Source organism: Fukomys damarensis, unplaced genomic scaffold (assembly GCF_012274545.1).
Source record: "Fukomys damarensis isolate Sample0158 unplaced genomic scaffold, DMR_v1.0_HiC HiC_scaffold_28, whole genome shotgun sequence".
NCBI classification, from domain to species: Eukaryota; Metazoa; Chordata; class Mammalia; order Rodentia; family Bathyergidae; genus Fukomys; species Fukomys damarensis.
This window is the reverse complement of record NW_022900940.1, coordinates 17,740,300-17,756,027: the sequence shown is the minus strand read 5'-3', so window position 1 is coordinate 17,756,027 and position 15,728 is coordinate 17,740,300. Positions and strand designations below refer to the sequence as shown.

The 15,728-nt window shown below is 47.1% G+C and overlaps 1 protein-coding gene across 1 annotated transcript in view; it reads left to right on the top strand.

The window, feature by feature from the left end:
* The first annotated feature begins 15,086 nt into the window (after window positions 1-15,086).
* The window catches only part of Itga9 (integrin subunit alpha 9), a 332,354-nt gene continuing 331,712 nt past the window's right edge, over window positions 15,087-15,728 (top strand). Inside the window, exon 1 of the mRNA XM_033756921.1 lies at window positions 15,087-15,103. Within this exon, the coding sequence (XP_033612812.1) occupies window positions 15,087-15,103 (17 nt within the window). The remainder of the gene's footprint in view (window positions 15,104-15,728) is intronic.

The window sequence follows — 15,728 nt, the reverse complement described above, 5'->3', positions numbered from 1 at the left end:
CGGAGCCCGGAGGCTCTGGGGCCGGGTTCGCGTCCCCTGGCGCGGGTGCCACTGCGTGGAGGAAGCACGGTCACCGGGAGATGGGGGGGCCTCCGGAGGGGGTCCGCACCCCAGGCCTTCTGTGGAAGCCGAGCTGAGAGGCTGCGGCTCCGCGGCGTGCTGGGAAGAGGAGGGCAGGGGAGGACCAGCAAGTGACAACGCCAGTGTGGCTGGTTCTTGGGGGCAGCCTGGAATTCATCTCACATGTGCCGCCTGGCCCAGAGAAAAGTGCCAGAAAGCGCAGGAGAGGCACTTAGTTCTGCTGAGGTCGAGGAGGAGTTTAGTTGATCCCGGAGTTCAGAGGAGCTGGTCTGAAGAAAACATGGGGCTTTTCCTCATTAAGCATCGCTAAATCGAACGGAGCTCCAGTGTCCAGCCCTGGGAGGAGCCTGAGGAGGTTGCTGCCCACCTTGGTCTTTTCCTCAGTCTTTTCCACAGGAGGAAGAGTTAGGCTGTGCGCTCTCCGTCCGCCCCCTCCAGGGTCACGCTTCAGGGTGGGCCGGGTTGCTGAGGGGTCACCAGTGTGGGCGCCCTTTGCGGGAGACAGTCCGGACGTCTCAGTCGGCTATGGGTGTGCTCTCAGCATGGAGTTAAGTGGGAGACCCTGCTCTGACTTGCACGGAGGCTGATGGAGAAGGGTGGGACGTGGCTGGGGGTCCTCACACTTTCCAGGAAAGGGAACTCAGCCCAGACCGGCCAGCTCATTAATAACAATGTTTAGTAGAGCTGTCTCCAGGAGAACTAGTTTTCAGAGTCCTTGTGTAGCTCTTGTCCAGTTCCGCGCCTGGCTCCCTGGCATTCATCCCTATTCTTTTAAGACAAGACTGTTTGGTCCTGCACTTGCCGAATTGCCTTTTTTAAAAAAGAGCAGGCTGAACACCTTCCCTAGTGTTCTCCAGATTCCAGGACCTCTGTGGGCTTTGGATGTGATACCAGTGCGGCCTGGGCAGAAGCAGTTGGGAGATCGCATGCCAGAATCTCATGCTGAGCTCCGGGGCTGTGTGAACTGGGCACGGGGCACATGGGAAGAGCTGTCAAAAACAGAAGGACGTATGGGGCTTGGGTGAGCCAGAGCATCGTGCGCGATCTGCCCGCTGCGGCTGGCTGCTGTGCCTTGCAGTCTTCCACCTCTGGAGGGAGAGGTGCTAGGCCCCTGTCACCCGGACTTGGGTGGATCACAGGTTAAAGCTTCCTCAGCTGGAAACACTTAGAGTGAAGAGCAGACCTGACAGAGAAGAGGAGTCCAGCCCGCTTAGTTTTAAAAAGGGAACGAAGAAAAGCTGTGTGCGAAGAGATCCGGCAAGTGCAAGAAAAAACAATCTGGCTTTAAACTTCACATCTAGCTAAATTGCAGGGAGGCACTGGATGGTAATGTTTGGGCCTGGCCTTGTTGCCAGGAGAGGGGCAGGTATTTCCCGGGTTCACGGGAACCTTGAGTCTAGGCTGCTGGTCTCAAAAGTGCCCCTCCAGTTCTGATGCTGAGCAGCTGCTCTTTGTACTGCAGGGCTTGTCCCTTTCATGTACCCACTGAACTCTGCTAAAATCTTTTTGAAGCAGATCCCTTCCCACCCATGTTGCCTTAATTTATTTTTTTAGTTTTTGCCTTTCATTGATTTCTATTCTCTTGCTGCTTTTTTTTTTCCAAGTATTTTCCCTTCTCATTCTTTCCTCTCTTCCCTCTTGCTTCCCAAGACCTTGAATGTATTTTCTTGCGATTACAATACCAATCTTGGTGCTATAGCCTTTGAAGTAAAAGACCTCTAACATCACCTCCTCTGTTTTTTCTTTTCTCTAGAAGCTAGACCCAACTCAGGGTGAGTGAAACTTAAAGTTTGGGGTCAACTTACATGTATAAGATTTAAGTGCTGTGAAAACAGCATCTACCGTCATCTCTACCTTAACTTTCAACTCTGCAGTTGGTGTATTGACTTAATGACTTACTGCTGGTCTCTTACTATTGGGAAACCTCTGTGTCTTGTATTGCCTAGGGCCATTTGAGGGGCATATAACTTACTTCCAGTTATTCACAATTATAAATAACAGCAGGGGTAAGTTTCCTTATAGCTAAATCCTTATGGACATCCTTAATTATTTCCTTCAAATCAATCCCTGGGGTTAGAATTGCTGAGTTAGAGAGGATGGAGGCTTTGAGTTTTATTGTTATCACCAAAGTGCTAGTGAAGTTAATGTGTGCACTTTAGGGAAATGCATTAATTTATTTAGGCACTGGGGTTTTGGTGTAGTTTAGAGAAATGCTGCTCTAGAGTACTGAAGAACATAGAATCCTATATGGGGGTGACAAGATCACAAATAGTCAAAATAGGCAAGAAAGGCAAGTGAAAAGGAAGTGTATTAGACATAAAAAGGAAAATAAGTGTATTAGACCTTTGAAAGGAAAAGAAAACAACTGTTAAAGCCTGTATCTGTGCCTTCTGGAAGAAATTTTTTGGGTAGCTCCTTAATTATGTTGTGATTGAAGATATTTGCTTCATGCTAATTAGCCACCTATTTTACCTTTTGTCTTAAGGATGTGTTATATATAAGGTATAGAATATGGTGGGAGAGGTAAGGACAGCCCAGATCCCAGGTGGCAGAGCTTCGGGTTCCCATGTGTGTTAGTCAGCTTTGTGTCACTGTAACAGATGCCTGAAATAACTGACTTAGAGAAAAGGTTTATTTTTACTTCCACTTTTGGAGGTGTCAGGTTTCAGTCCATGGCCTGTTTACCCCATTGCTTTTGGGCCTGTGGCAGGGCAGCACATCATGGTGGAGCCTGTGGAAGAGCATAGCTATTCACTTCATAATCAGGGAGTGAAAAAAGAGAAAGGAATAGGAGGGAGGTACAAACCTCCTCCAAGAGCACAACTCCAGTGACCTCCTATTAGGATGCAGCTTTTAAGGTTTCCACCACTTCTGATGGCGCCAAGCTGGGGACCAATCTTTTAACAAGTGAGCCTTTTGGGGGACATTCCAGACCTGAACCATACCATGTTTTCAGAGACCTCCATGCACACGTCCCAAAGAATATTGATGTGGTCTCTGAGTGTAGCTAGCACTACTTTAATCCTATACCTGAGTATTTCTTCTAATGCAAACCAAAACTGTCAGGACCAGGGGGGTCCCAGATGCCTGCATAAAGAATGGGCTGATCTTGCTTTTCTCAGCCCTGGTGCTAAGTCCTCTCCTGTAGCCATATCATACTAATGACAGAGCCCTAGACCCAGCTTCCCTCAAAGAGCTCATTGGACAGCCTGTCACCATAACCTGGACAATGAGAATTGTCCCCATGGTCCAGAATGTACCCTAATGACACTTGTGTATCAGTTTGGGTATAGAGGTGCAAGTAAATCAGTTTTTCTTTCTTTTCTTTTTTGTACCAGTGATCCAACTTGGGACCTTGCACTTTCAAGGCAGGTGGTGGCCCCAGTTTTCCTTTTGCTAATGACACCCAGAGAGTGTCTGCCCATTCAGAGTTCTTGTATACATCCCTCCCCTAGGACTGCTGGCATTCTTTGAACAACAGCAGTAGGTGCCAGGGAACACAGACAAAGCTGATTTCTGTCCCCTTCCCTAGCAGTTCCTCAGCTGCAGAGCCGACAACTGTAATACTCTGTGATATAAATAAATGCAGCCCGGCTGGTGTGCACCCCTTCCCCTCCCTCTCTGCCCCAGACGCCCTGGAGTTCAAAGTGGTTGGGTGCATTGACTTCCTTTCTGGCGTCGTGCTTCCTGCCTCTTCTGGGACACGTCAAGATGGCTGTGCTCAGGCACAGAGCAAGTGATTGGAAATGGAAGACGCACTAAAGTTTTGCTTGTGAAGGTTGTCAGAGCATCATTCAGTGAGGGACAGGAGGAAGTTAGGGCCAAGAGGAACATAGCCTCGATTTGCATTTGAGTTGAGAATTACAAGTGTAACTGGCACTGCAAAATTGAACTTTAAACGTTAGATTTTTTTCCTTTTAGAAACAAGTGACTTCTATGAACTTCCTCAGGCCTAGGGCATAACTGGCACCTGTCCTCCAAACGGATGAATAGGTAGAATAAATGAGCCCAATTTCATTTTCTTAAGCAAAGGAGGGAGAGGTCCAGGTCCTAGAGGGGATGGAACTAGCTTGAACATGAGTACTGTTTTCCTTCCTGTACTGTACCTTTTCCCACCTGTGTGTGCTGAGATCATAATTTGAGGCGAATGAACCCTTAGGTTTGAATAGGTGCTTTTTGCTTTTTACCAAAATAAATGACTTCTTTTGGTTTGGTCAGCAGTGAGCAGATGAACCTGAGTGTGTGAACCTAGGTGACCTGTAACAAAAGAACGAACTACAGTAAGTCCCCAACTTATGAACAAGTTCTGTTCTTGAATAGGCCACAAAGAGGACATGTTCATCATGGCACAGTGTCTGCTGGCCAGTGTGGGCTTAAAGCAATCAATGACTTAGGTCATTTGAAAGGCTAGACAAAGATAAGAAGGACACTTGAGAAAAAGAAAAATCGACCGGTAACATATTTGAGTATTAAAACCAAAAGAGGGGTGCTGAAAGCTAAAAACTGTGAACTGCTGAAGAGGTTATTTTTCATTCATAAAACAGTGGAGTCTGTTCTATACTGAGGGTTAGAGATTCAGGAATGAAAAATCCATCTGCAAATCTGATGGGTGAGAAAATTTGAGGGAGGTGGCTGTCCTGTTTCTTGGGTGAAATGCAGATACATTATGGGCTGCAGTTGGAGAGGCTGGTTCTCAGGCAGGCATGGATTATTCAGAGGGGTAGAGGAGAGATTCCTAGGAAAGAGAAAGATGTATAAGGAGGGTTTGGGGCCTTTGCTCTCCACCTCTGGCCCTGCCTATCCTTCCAAGGAAGCACCCAGAAGTGGCAGTGGCAGCCCTGCCTTCTTAGCCTCCATGTAGACATGTTTGCTGAGTTCCTGTGTCCCATGCTGGGCTTGTAGGCGAAGGTGTAGCTCCATTTCCTCGGATGGATCTTCTGGAAATGGTATTCTCAGACTTTGTTCCTAGTCCTCTCTCTACCTGCAGAGCCTGCCGTCTCCAAGTTCCTGGGAAGGGCCAACTCATACGTGAGACTGAGTTCTAAGGAGACCCAGAAAGCATCTTCCTGGGCCTTTTGGGATTATCTTGAAGATCCTGGGACTGGTGCGGGTGCTGTTTTCTGAGTTGGTGCTGAACAAGGGCAAGGCCAGAGGCAGCTGTCTTGCCCAGGGGAGAACCTGCCAGCGCAAAGGAGAGACTCTTCTCAGCCAGTTATTAACAGCTCTGAGTGTGAGAGTGTGAAGGGCCAGGCCCCAGCCGGTTCTGATTCCCTGGTGACATGCTGCTGTTCAGGAAATGGTCTCCTTCTGATAACTTCTGTTATGATTTGTCTGGGGGAAATATTTACACGTTTATTAAAAGCAGCCACAGTGTTCTGTGCAGTCATGCCTTTCAAGGGAGTTGCATGTAACTTTAAAAATCAAAATTAATTCCATCAGAGAGTGTTTGCAGGACATTGAAGAGAGAGGTCAGATGCTTTCACTAGCATATTCTTCAGCTGAGTGTTTGACAAGCTGGTGAGTGGTTTCTAGTTTGCTAGTTAGGAATCAGGCTTACAGAGTTACACTGCAGACCGAGGGAGCAGTGAACGTTTACTGAGGATTGTGTCATTTTGCAGCCTCGAGAAGCAAACACCGAGGTCGAAAAGCAAGAATTGTTGGGGGGTGGGGCTTAAGGACCATGAAAGACTGGAAAGAAGCAGGGCTGGGCAGGGGAGAGCTGCAGGCTGCGATGCAGATCTGATTGATCCTGATTAATCCTTCAACTCAGTGGGGACTACCGGGAGATGGTGACCCTCTGCCATGATGAGTCATTGACTCGGGCTGCCTGTGAAGGGAGCAGCCTCTGTTCCCACTGCAGCAGATCTAGAAGGACGGCAGCTGAAGGCCATCAGCTTACTGCCACCTGGCAGTAGACGGGCGCGGGGAGCTCACATCTCCATGGCTGCCCCGGAGCCCCTCGGGCAGGAATTGCTGTGTCAGGAATTTGGGAGGTGTGCTCCTCAGGCTGTGCTTGGGGCTGGGGTCCTGTGCGTCTGTGCTCATCCCGCTGGAGTTGGTGTGGAGAGTTAGGGCTGATATGGGCCTCTGGAACTGACCCAGAGGCAGAATCCAGAGAGTTCTCACTGCCAGCTAACCCTCCCGGTGTCTCTTTCTGAGGTCAGAAGATACAGGTAAGAGATTTCTGAGGCAGGTAGCTCGGCTTTAGATTGAGCCATTGAGCTCTCTGAACCATAAATCCTTCTAGCCAATAGATTTGGCTACCAACCAAAGCAAAATGAATTGTTTTATCCCTACCTTCCTTTTTGCCATGGTATGGCTTTAGATTGAGCCATTGAGCTCTCTGAACCATAAATCCTTCTAGCCAAGTAGATTTGGCTACCAACCAAAGCAAAATGAATTGTTTTATCCCTACCTTCCTTTTTGCCATGGTGAGTCTTAGGCAGCAGAAGTAAGTCCAAGACTGGGGAAAATCTAGAGTCTCTGAAAATACAGGCTCACTTGGACCCCAATATCTATTTTTCAGGAGAGAAAAAGGGCTCTGTAATGAGCTTCACTTAGCAGCAAGGACAACAGCAATAGGTAGGGCAGGTAACCTCCTAGGTGCCTTAAACACTCCAAGGGATGAACTGAGATAGAAGAAATTAGTTTTGTTCCTTTCCTCTATGTATGTTCAGATATTTGGGATTGCAGATCACACATCAGCCACTGGAGCAGGCCTTCTGGTCAGCAGTGCTTCCTAAGTTGGTGGTTGGAACCAGGAGGACTAAAAGTCTGACTCCAGACTCACTACGCAGACCAGGACAGCCTCAAACTCACAGTCTTCCTGCCTCAGGCTCCCAGACTGTTAGTGTTACAGGCAACACCCACCGCCCCCATAGCTCAGCCCAAGGACACTGCCTGAAAGATGTGACAGGACCTGTGGGATTACAAATCTTGGAGTTTCACATGCCTCTTCTTGCCCTGTGGTCTTGTAAATCACCTGTTATGAGTTGCTGAAGCTCCCATCCTGGGCTTGACATGAGTCTGTGAGGGAGAGCTACAGTTCTAAAGGCAGGTAGAGGCGGTGATGGTGAGAATTTTATATCTATATGCACTATTTAATGTCACTTAAATGTAAAAGCACTGTTGCATATTTTTTTGAGGGAGAAGGGGGAAGTTATCATAGGAAGACAGCAGGGCTTTTATTTTGCTCTCCTGGGGGTTTGTAGCTCGCTTTATCCATTGGATGTTGACATGAGCATCATCGGTGGCCTCTGCTGTGGAAGGGCATCATCAGTCCTTTGCTGTGTCACCTCCTCCAGCTGCTTCCCCTGTGCATCTGCCAAGGCTGAGCTCAGGCCAGGACAGCAGCCTCTGAGGCCCCTTCCTTCTCTGGCAGGGCAGCTGGGGACCGATGCCACTCCAAGGTGGGGCTCTGCCTTTCCCAGCTGGGCATGGAGTCTGCCGGTTTTGTTCTTTGATTCAGCAGTCTCCCATATAGATTGCACACCCCTTTTTCCTTTTATTTACTTCAAACTACAGTTCCCAGTATAAAAATGATTTTTCAGCCTTTGATGCATACTTTCTATGTGCCAGAGGCTTTATGCTCATAGTCGCTGATCGCAGTTTCACAGTTGAGATTTGAGCTCAGGCAGGCCTAGTTTTTTAAAAATAAATTTATTTATTTAATTACAGTACTGGCGATTCAACCCAGGACCTTGGCACTGAGCTACATTCCTGGCCTTTAACAAAAATTTTTTTTTGAGACAGGGTCTTATCGAGTCACAAAATTGCCCAGATTGGGCTCAGACTCAGGATCCTTTGCCTCTGCCTGTCAGAGTGTTGAGATTTCAGGAATGCTCTGCCACATCCAGCCCAGGTGATCTAATTTAATGTTAATCTGACTTAGGATCCTCTTGCTTCCCTTTCTCCAACTCCATCAATCCTTGCCCAAGGAATTGGGGTCTTAAGGAGGCCAGAAAGCTTCCGTAAACTGGACACAATGGTGCATACCTGTGATCCCAGGTATTTGACCAACTGAGGCAGGAAGATCACAAATTTGAGGCTAGTTTGGGCTATATAATGAGATCTGTCCCAAAATTAAAAATAAAAAGGGCTGGGGAAGTAGCTCAGAGGTAGAGCAGCCCTGGATTCACCCCCAGTCCTGCATTCACAAAGTGCCCTAGTGCTGCTTCTGGGAGCGCTTCTTGGATGAAGGACTTTGTTTGGTGCACAGCCCCTGGACACTGCCATCTGTAGTTTCCTTTTGTGCCTCATTGCTGCCCTGGTGGGGGCTGTGCATTTGTTGTCTTTGTTCCTGAGATAAGGGAAAAGAGGGTAAGGGGACTTATCCATGGTCACCTGGCTGGAGAATTGCTGGCTCACTCCTAGGTGTGACTTCACGCACACTTCTGTTTTCTACAGCCTACCCTGCCTAGAGTCCTCTGTAAAAGTTTGTGGTCCTGGCTGGTGATAAGATTCCCTTTGGGAAGGAAAGGACCGCAGGTGACTGAAGGAACTATAGTAGTAGTTTCGGCGACAGACTTGGATAGTGGCTTAGACTGAGGAGCTCTTGGTGGGTACAGAATTACTACAGACCAGTTCCTTTCAGAAGGGGCATGCCCTTGCTTGATGATGTATCTGTTCTATGTTATTACAGTCTTGCCACATAACAGACCACCCTAAAATTCAGGGACTTGAACAACCATCCTTTGTTAGCTCATGATTTGGGAGCTGACAGTTTAGATTGGACTCTGTTGCGTGTTTCTTCAGTTCTAAGGTGGGTTTCCTCATTCATATTCTGTCATCTCTGGGCTGGTTGGCATAGCTCAGCTTGAATGGCTCTACTGCCTGTGTTTTATGTTCTCATCAGGCTAGCCTGGGCTAGAGCACATGGTGGCTGGGCAGGGTGTCAGGAGATGATCAGAAGTCTGGTCTCTTGAAGCCTAAGCCTGGAAATCAAGCCATGCGTCTTCTGGCCATTGTGAGTTGCAGGGCCAGACTCTCTGAAGAGGAGGGGGAGACAGACTTCATCTCTGCATGGAAGAAGCTGCAAAGTTCCATTGAACAGGGCAGGGATATAGGAAGGGTAGAGAGTTGAGGGCACTTTTCTGGTGTTACTGGTGGTGAAATCATCCTGGGCATTTCCAGATTTTTGTGATGTCAGTCTATAGTTTGAATAAATGTCTACCTAATGCAGCAGTAAAAGGACTGCAATTCTAAGAATTTGTGGGCTTGTGGGTCCTGTCAAGAGTTAGAGCTGGGACGAATGGAGAGCCAAAGTGTTTGGTCTACTTCTGCCCAGACATTCCTTTGAATATCTACTTTGTTTTTTTTGTTTGTTTTGTTTTGTTTTTTTTTTGGTACCAGGGATTGAACTCGGGTCCTTGCGCTTGTGAGGCAGGCCACCGAACCACTGAGCTAAATCCCCGGCCCTGAATATCTACTTTGTACCATGCATTACACTGGCTACTTTCTAAACATTCTCTTGTCTAAACTTCATAGGAATCCTTGTTAGGTCCATTTTAGTTTCTCCTGCTCTATGACAGAGGAAAACAGGCTGAGGGGATCTAAGAAACTCATCTGAGGTCACAGAGTTGGCAATGGTAGAGGCAGAATCTGACCTCCGACTTGATGCTTGTGCAGCTTACTCTTCTTCACCTTGAGTAACTAGCTCACAAAGCTTTGAATCAAGGTGGAATTATTAGTTTAAAATCCCTAGAAATCTCACTGCTAATAAACACTTGGCACCTCCGTTTCTTCAAATATAAGAGGAGCTGCTGAGGCCTTTAGGGTTTCCTGCCTCCAGCTGGCAAGCTTCTCCTCCTCTGGGAAGGTAGGGATCGATGTGGTCTGAGGTGGCTCTGTAATACCAGCCCTCCCTCTGCTGAAGCCTTGGAGTTTTGTGCCCACTGAGGGCTGTGAGTGATTCCTGGGGTTTCCCTGTGGTGGACACACAGTGATTCAATTCGACTCATGTAGCTGAAACGTGAGTCCCTGGGGAATCTTTGGCTTTGGGATCAAATGCATGAAAGCAAAGCTAATGGGTTTTAAGTTTGTAATCCCCAGTTGCTGTCCTGGATCTGGCTGTAATTTTGCCCCGCAGAGAGGCTGCTGTGGCATTTGTGGGGAGGAATGGAGACTCCGAGACACTCTGGGTTCTTGGCCTTCCCTGGGGAATCAGCCGTGGCTCAGCCGTCCCCTGCCTCCTGCTCTCTAGGGAACTGACCTGCAGATCACTCTTAGGATGTGAGAGTAGAGTTCAGAGCAAGGACAGTGCTGTGCTGGAGGCTTTGTCATCACCTCGAGTGTACACAGGGGACCAAGGAAGCGCCTTTCCTGGAGAAATCGGGGACACTTACACTGACATGTTAGGAGAAGGTTTGGGGGAAACGCAGACACCCTGAGCTCAGCAGTGTCCTAGTGGCATCACCCAGCATCTTGGAGTGAGATACATGCGAGAAACTGTGCCTTGCCTTGAGCAGGAAATTACTCTCATGAGAATAACTGACATGAGGGGCAGGTGAGCACATGGGTCTTTATTTCCAGAGCCTCTGGGGAACACTGTGCTAGCAATGTCAGTGCTTTGGAAAATCAAGAAAATGAAATTCATGTTTAGGATCACTTGAGCATGAGGAGGAGGAAGAGGGAGAGGAAAAGCTTCTTTTTTCTGAATCAATCTCCAGTGTGTCATCTAATGGGCTGGAGCTTCCAAGTCAGAGACCTTACCCCAGAGCTGCCCACAGAGCCTCCCTTGGGCTTTCTCAGGTGTGGTCGCATGGATGAGCATTTGTCACCGATGGGGGCATTGGTTACCTGTTGGTTTCCTCTTCTCACTCTGGCTAATGTGAGCTGGGTAGAGTTTGGAGTGGGTGATACCCTGTGCTGCTGGGGTACAAGCTGCACTTGTAGGCTGTGAGAAATCCCAGGTTATGTCTGGTTGCCAGCTTCCCCGTCTGTGAGATGGGGTTAACACTAGTATCTCCCAAGGATTGCTGTGAAGACTCAGTTTGATTTTGCTCACAGTGAGCCCAGCACCTTTTTTTTTTTTTTTTTTGTGGTACTGGAGATCGAACTCAGGACCTGGTGCTTGTGAGGCAGGAGGCAGAACCACTGAGCTAAATCCCTGGCCCAATAGTGAGCCCAGCACCTGCAAATGCTTTATCTGTTACATGCTAGTTCCCCTAGGTAGAAGTTCAGAGTCTGTGGCTAATGAGAAGACTTTAACATGTTGTTGGAGTTTGTGGCAACTTAGACTGGTGATGAGATAAGAGGACAGCCTCACTTCTGAAGGGCGATCTACCTTCTCCAAATGAGCTTGGTTATTTGCATTATAGGTGGTTATACAGCACTTCTTGGAGTACACATTGCCCAATAGCTTGTTAGAATGTACATTCTGAGCTATCCCAGATGGCCTGGGATTCTGCTTGTCTATCAAGTGCCTGGTGTGGACCACACTTGAAATAGCAAGCAGAGGCAAACCAGCATCATGGGGACCCTGTTGCTGGGGACACTTAGGCCCTTTGATAGAGGAAAGGCACGTTTTCTTCTGAAGAGTACCAGGGAAGATTTTGGCATTGGGTGTTTGAAGGGGTTGGGATGTCTTTTTATAACTCAGAGGACAATGAGAGAAAAAGCATATGGCATCTTTTCAGTGGCTTGTTCTGAGTTCTGAGCCATTGTAATCTCTCAGGATCAGCCTGGAGGTTAGCCAGCTGAATGGACTTCAGAGGAGCCAGCCTCGAGGGTGGGCCTGTAGTAGTAGTCTTCCTGGCCAGTGGCCCAGGGAAGGAGCCAGCCCGGGGCTGTGAGGAAGCCACTGTGTTCCATAAACACAGAGATACAAGCACATTGTCCGGTGTGCCATCCTGTGAGCCCCATGCATGCATGCACACACCTGCTTTGCCTCTTTATCTCATGGTTTATTTTCTGTTGCACAGGATTTGGGAAAAATCTGCTCATGTGACCAGCTGAGTAAAATTTGAACCAGAGGGATGTTATAAGGGTTTGAATCAGTCACTTTTGTTAGAGCCATTGTGTACCTTGGGCTTGGAAGAATTCAGCAGGTCCCTTCTCTTTAGATTTTGGTGTACGTTTTGCCCCTGTTAGTCTTGGCTCGAGGCTAGAGAAAGCAGTGCCTGACAACTCAGCTGTCCAAGATCTTCTCTAGCTTGAATATCCTAGGAATCTGTCTGTGATTTGGAACAGTGGCCCTATCTGAAGTTTCTAGGGTTGCAGTTCCAATGTTGGGGACATGATAGTGGAACAGCATATCGATTCCTCTAACCATTTCCCAATCCTTGTAACTGATAAATTTCCTTTTTTTCCCCTATCACCTTTTTCCCCAATGCTGTGGGATTGAACCCAGGGTTTTTGCATATGAAGCTCTCTACCACTGAGCTACATCCCCTCTATTTCTTGTGCATTTGATGAAATGAATTACAAAGTTTTTTATTGTGCTGATATGAATTTGGAATTGCTGGGCATTTTGGGACCCTGCCCTGTGACTTGGGTTCTTGGGGAGATGAGGTATTTCATGCTCCCCACCACTGAGATTTGACATGTGGAAAGGCTGAGGATGTTTCAGTAGTTTAAATATATTAGATTGCTAATTCTTCTCACTTGTGAAAACAACTGGCATGGAGAACAATCTTTAACTTTCCCCAGTGGCTCTAAAACTGAGGCTCCAAAAGCAAGGGGGAAATTGATCGCTTCATGTGGCTTTCTTCTCACTGTAGTTTTTGTTCTGTGTGTCATTACTCATTTGAGTTAAAGCAGCCAAGGGCCAGCCAAACTGCCCTAGTGTGGTCTTCTTGTGAAAGCATTCACTTAGCTTTCCAAAGGGCTGTGGGTTCCAGCCCTGCTTCTGCTTGGAAATTCTTCAGCTGTGGCCCGCCATGGTGAGCCCAGAGAATTGTCAACTTCCCAGGGCAGTCCCAAGGGGCTACAGGCCCGCTGGGGTAGGTTTCCTCACTCTTGGGGGCCTGGATTTCCTTTATATTCCAGCAGGGCATCTTGATAGAAGCAAATACAGTTCCTTCAAGACTGACTTGCAAAGAGATACTCCTTTGTGCAAGTGTGTGGGGCCGTCTCTGTCTCTTTGTATCCTTAGGCATCCTTTGGAGTTGAGCACAGGGACAGAGAATCAAGACAAAATGCCAATACCCACCCATGAACCCTTATACCAGGCCTCTGAGCTGGGTTAGTGACAGTGTCCTTTGTGAAATCTTCAGGCTTTTGTTGAAATCCCCCTTGGGGGTCTCAGGGATATGCTGTGTGGTGTGGATGGCTTGTTTCCCACTCCTCCACCCAGGCAGAGTGTTGGTGGGGGTGACAGGGTGAATCACTGAGACCCCAAGATAAAAGTGACTCTCAGGTTAGAGGGATGGGGGGCCAGGGTCAGCCTTTTGGATCCCCAACACTGCTGTCTAGGATCATCCTAACCTCTGCCAGGCACCTTTTCTGCAGATACCTAGTAGAAAAGCCATTCTATTCCAAGACATGTGGGATATGATACATTTCATAATGTGCCTAATACCCTTGCACAGTGAATTCTGTCTGCCTTCCAGGCAGCTGGAGATATGGAGCAGCTCATGTTCTCATTGCGTGGTAGCTTGGAATTTTCTCCTCTTTGAACATCAGTGTGGATTTTCTTTAAAGTTTCATTGTAGAAGACCTTTTCCAAATGGCTTATGCAGCTCGGCACAAACTGTGCCTGATAGTGTTGTTTTGTATTTTCTGCTATAGATCTTCAGCAGACTACTTCCCAGAAACCATACGTAAAACTGTAGGGAGAAATTAGTTTTATAACATCTGGAGGTGAACTTATACCATTCCCCACTGTGCTGTACACTCTCCAGGCCCGGACCTGACTCTATTGCCCTCTGGCATGCCTCAGTCTCTCCCTGTGGCCAGGGAGGGCCCTGCTGGGGATGGCTGGCTCCGGGCGGCTCTGAGGTTCAAAATTTGGGAGCTTCATTCTTGGGCTCCTCAGAATGCAGACCGCAGTACTTTGCACTGGGATAGAGGATGTGGGTTGTAATTCCTCTCTGCAGTGGCTTCCCCCTCTCTCCTACATGTACATGTTGTATATGTGGTGGGGTTGAAAGGAGGAGGGAAGACAAGAGAAATGACATCTTTAAATTTCCCACTTTTATTGAAAGCACCCATATCATGTACAATGAAATGAATTATGAATTTGTGTAGACACCAGTCAGGTTAAAACACAAAACACATCAGCAGTGCGTGCAGAGCACAACCCTTTCCTCTTTGCAGGGGTAACCATTATCCTGACCTCTCACTCTTGAACTTCACTTTTGGACTTCAGATAAATGGAATCAGACCATAAGTAAGCTGTTGTGTCTGACATCTTCTGCTCAATATTATGTTTTTGAGATTCATCTGTGTGGTTGCAGATGAATGCTGTTCCCTGATTTTTTTTTAACTGGTGTATAGAATTCTACTGCATATCCTATCACTGGAAGAGGCAGAGGATTGCCAGTTCAAGCCCAGCCTGGGAAACTGTGTGACTGTTCAAAGTAAAGAAAAAAAAAAAAAAAAAGCCTATGTAGTTCAGTGAAAAGACCCTGAGTTCAACCTCCAGTACTGGGGGGGAAAAGCCTTTCACATTATATTCCTACACCATGATTTACTTTTTCACTCTAGCATTGATGGGCCTTTGGGCTTGTTTTTGCTTTTGGGGATTACATGTTCAGTTGTGAACATTTTGTGCATGTCTTTTGGTAAGCACGTGAATGCATTTACTTGGAGTATATTCCTAGAGGTTGAATTACTGGGTTATGGAGTAGGTACACATTTAGCTTTATTGGAAACCCATGATGACTTTTCCAAAGTGATTTTAGCAGTTTGCTCTCCCACCAGTAGTGTGTAAAAGCTGCAGTTGCCCTACATCCTTGTCAGCCTGTGACATTTTCCGTTTTTTTGGTTTTAGCCTTCTAGACAGTGTGAATGGTATCTCAGTTTTATTTATGTGGTAGTTAATACAGCCAGTTCATCTATTAGCCATGTGGTTGTCTTCTTTGTGAGATATCTATTCAAATCTTCAGCTCATTGTTCTATTGGTGTGTGTGTGTGTGTGTGTCTGTGTGTGTCTGTGTGGGTTTTGAATATGTATGTATTTTTGGTTTGTAGAAGTTTCATTTTTCTTTTTTCTTTTTGCCATGCCAGAGATTGAACCCAGGACCTTCTTACTGAGCTATAGCCTTAGAATTTTTATTTTTAATTTTTAAAATTTTGAGACAGGGTCTTCCTATGTCCCTAAATTGCTTGTGATTGGTTGAACTTGTTATCCTCCTATCTCAGGTGGGATTACAGACATGAAGCACCAGGCCTGCTTATAGAAATTATAGATTCTGGATAAGAACCTTTTGTTGGTTTTACAAATTCCCAGCTATCCCTTAAGCTCCCCACCCCCAGGTCTGGATGCATACTAGGCAGGCACTTTATCACTGAACTACACCTTGCACTCCTATCCCTTGAGCCAGTCCCCTTCCCTTCCCTTCCCTTCCTCCTTTCTTTTTTTCTCTTTCCTCTTCCTCCTCCATTTTCTTCTTCTTCTTCTTTTTTTTAATGTTGCTGGGATTGGAACCTAGGGCTTCATGTATGCTAGGCAAATGCTCTACCTCTGAGTCATATCACCTGTTCTC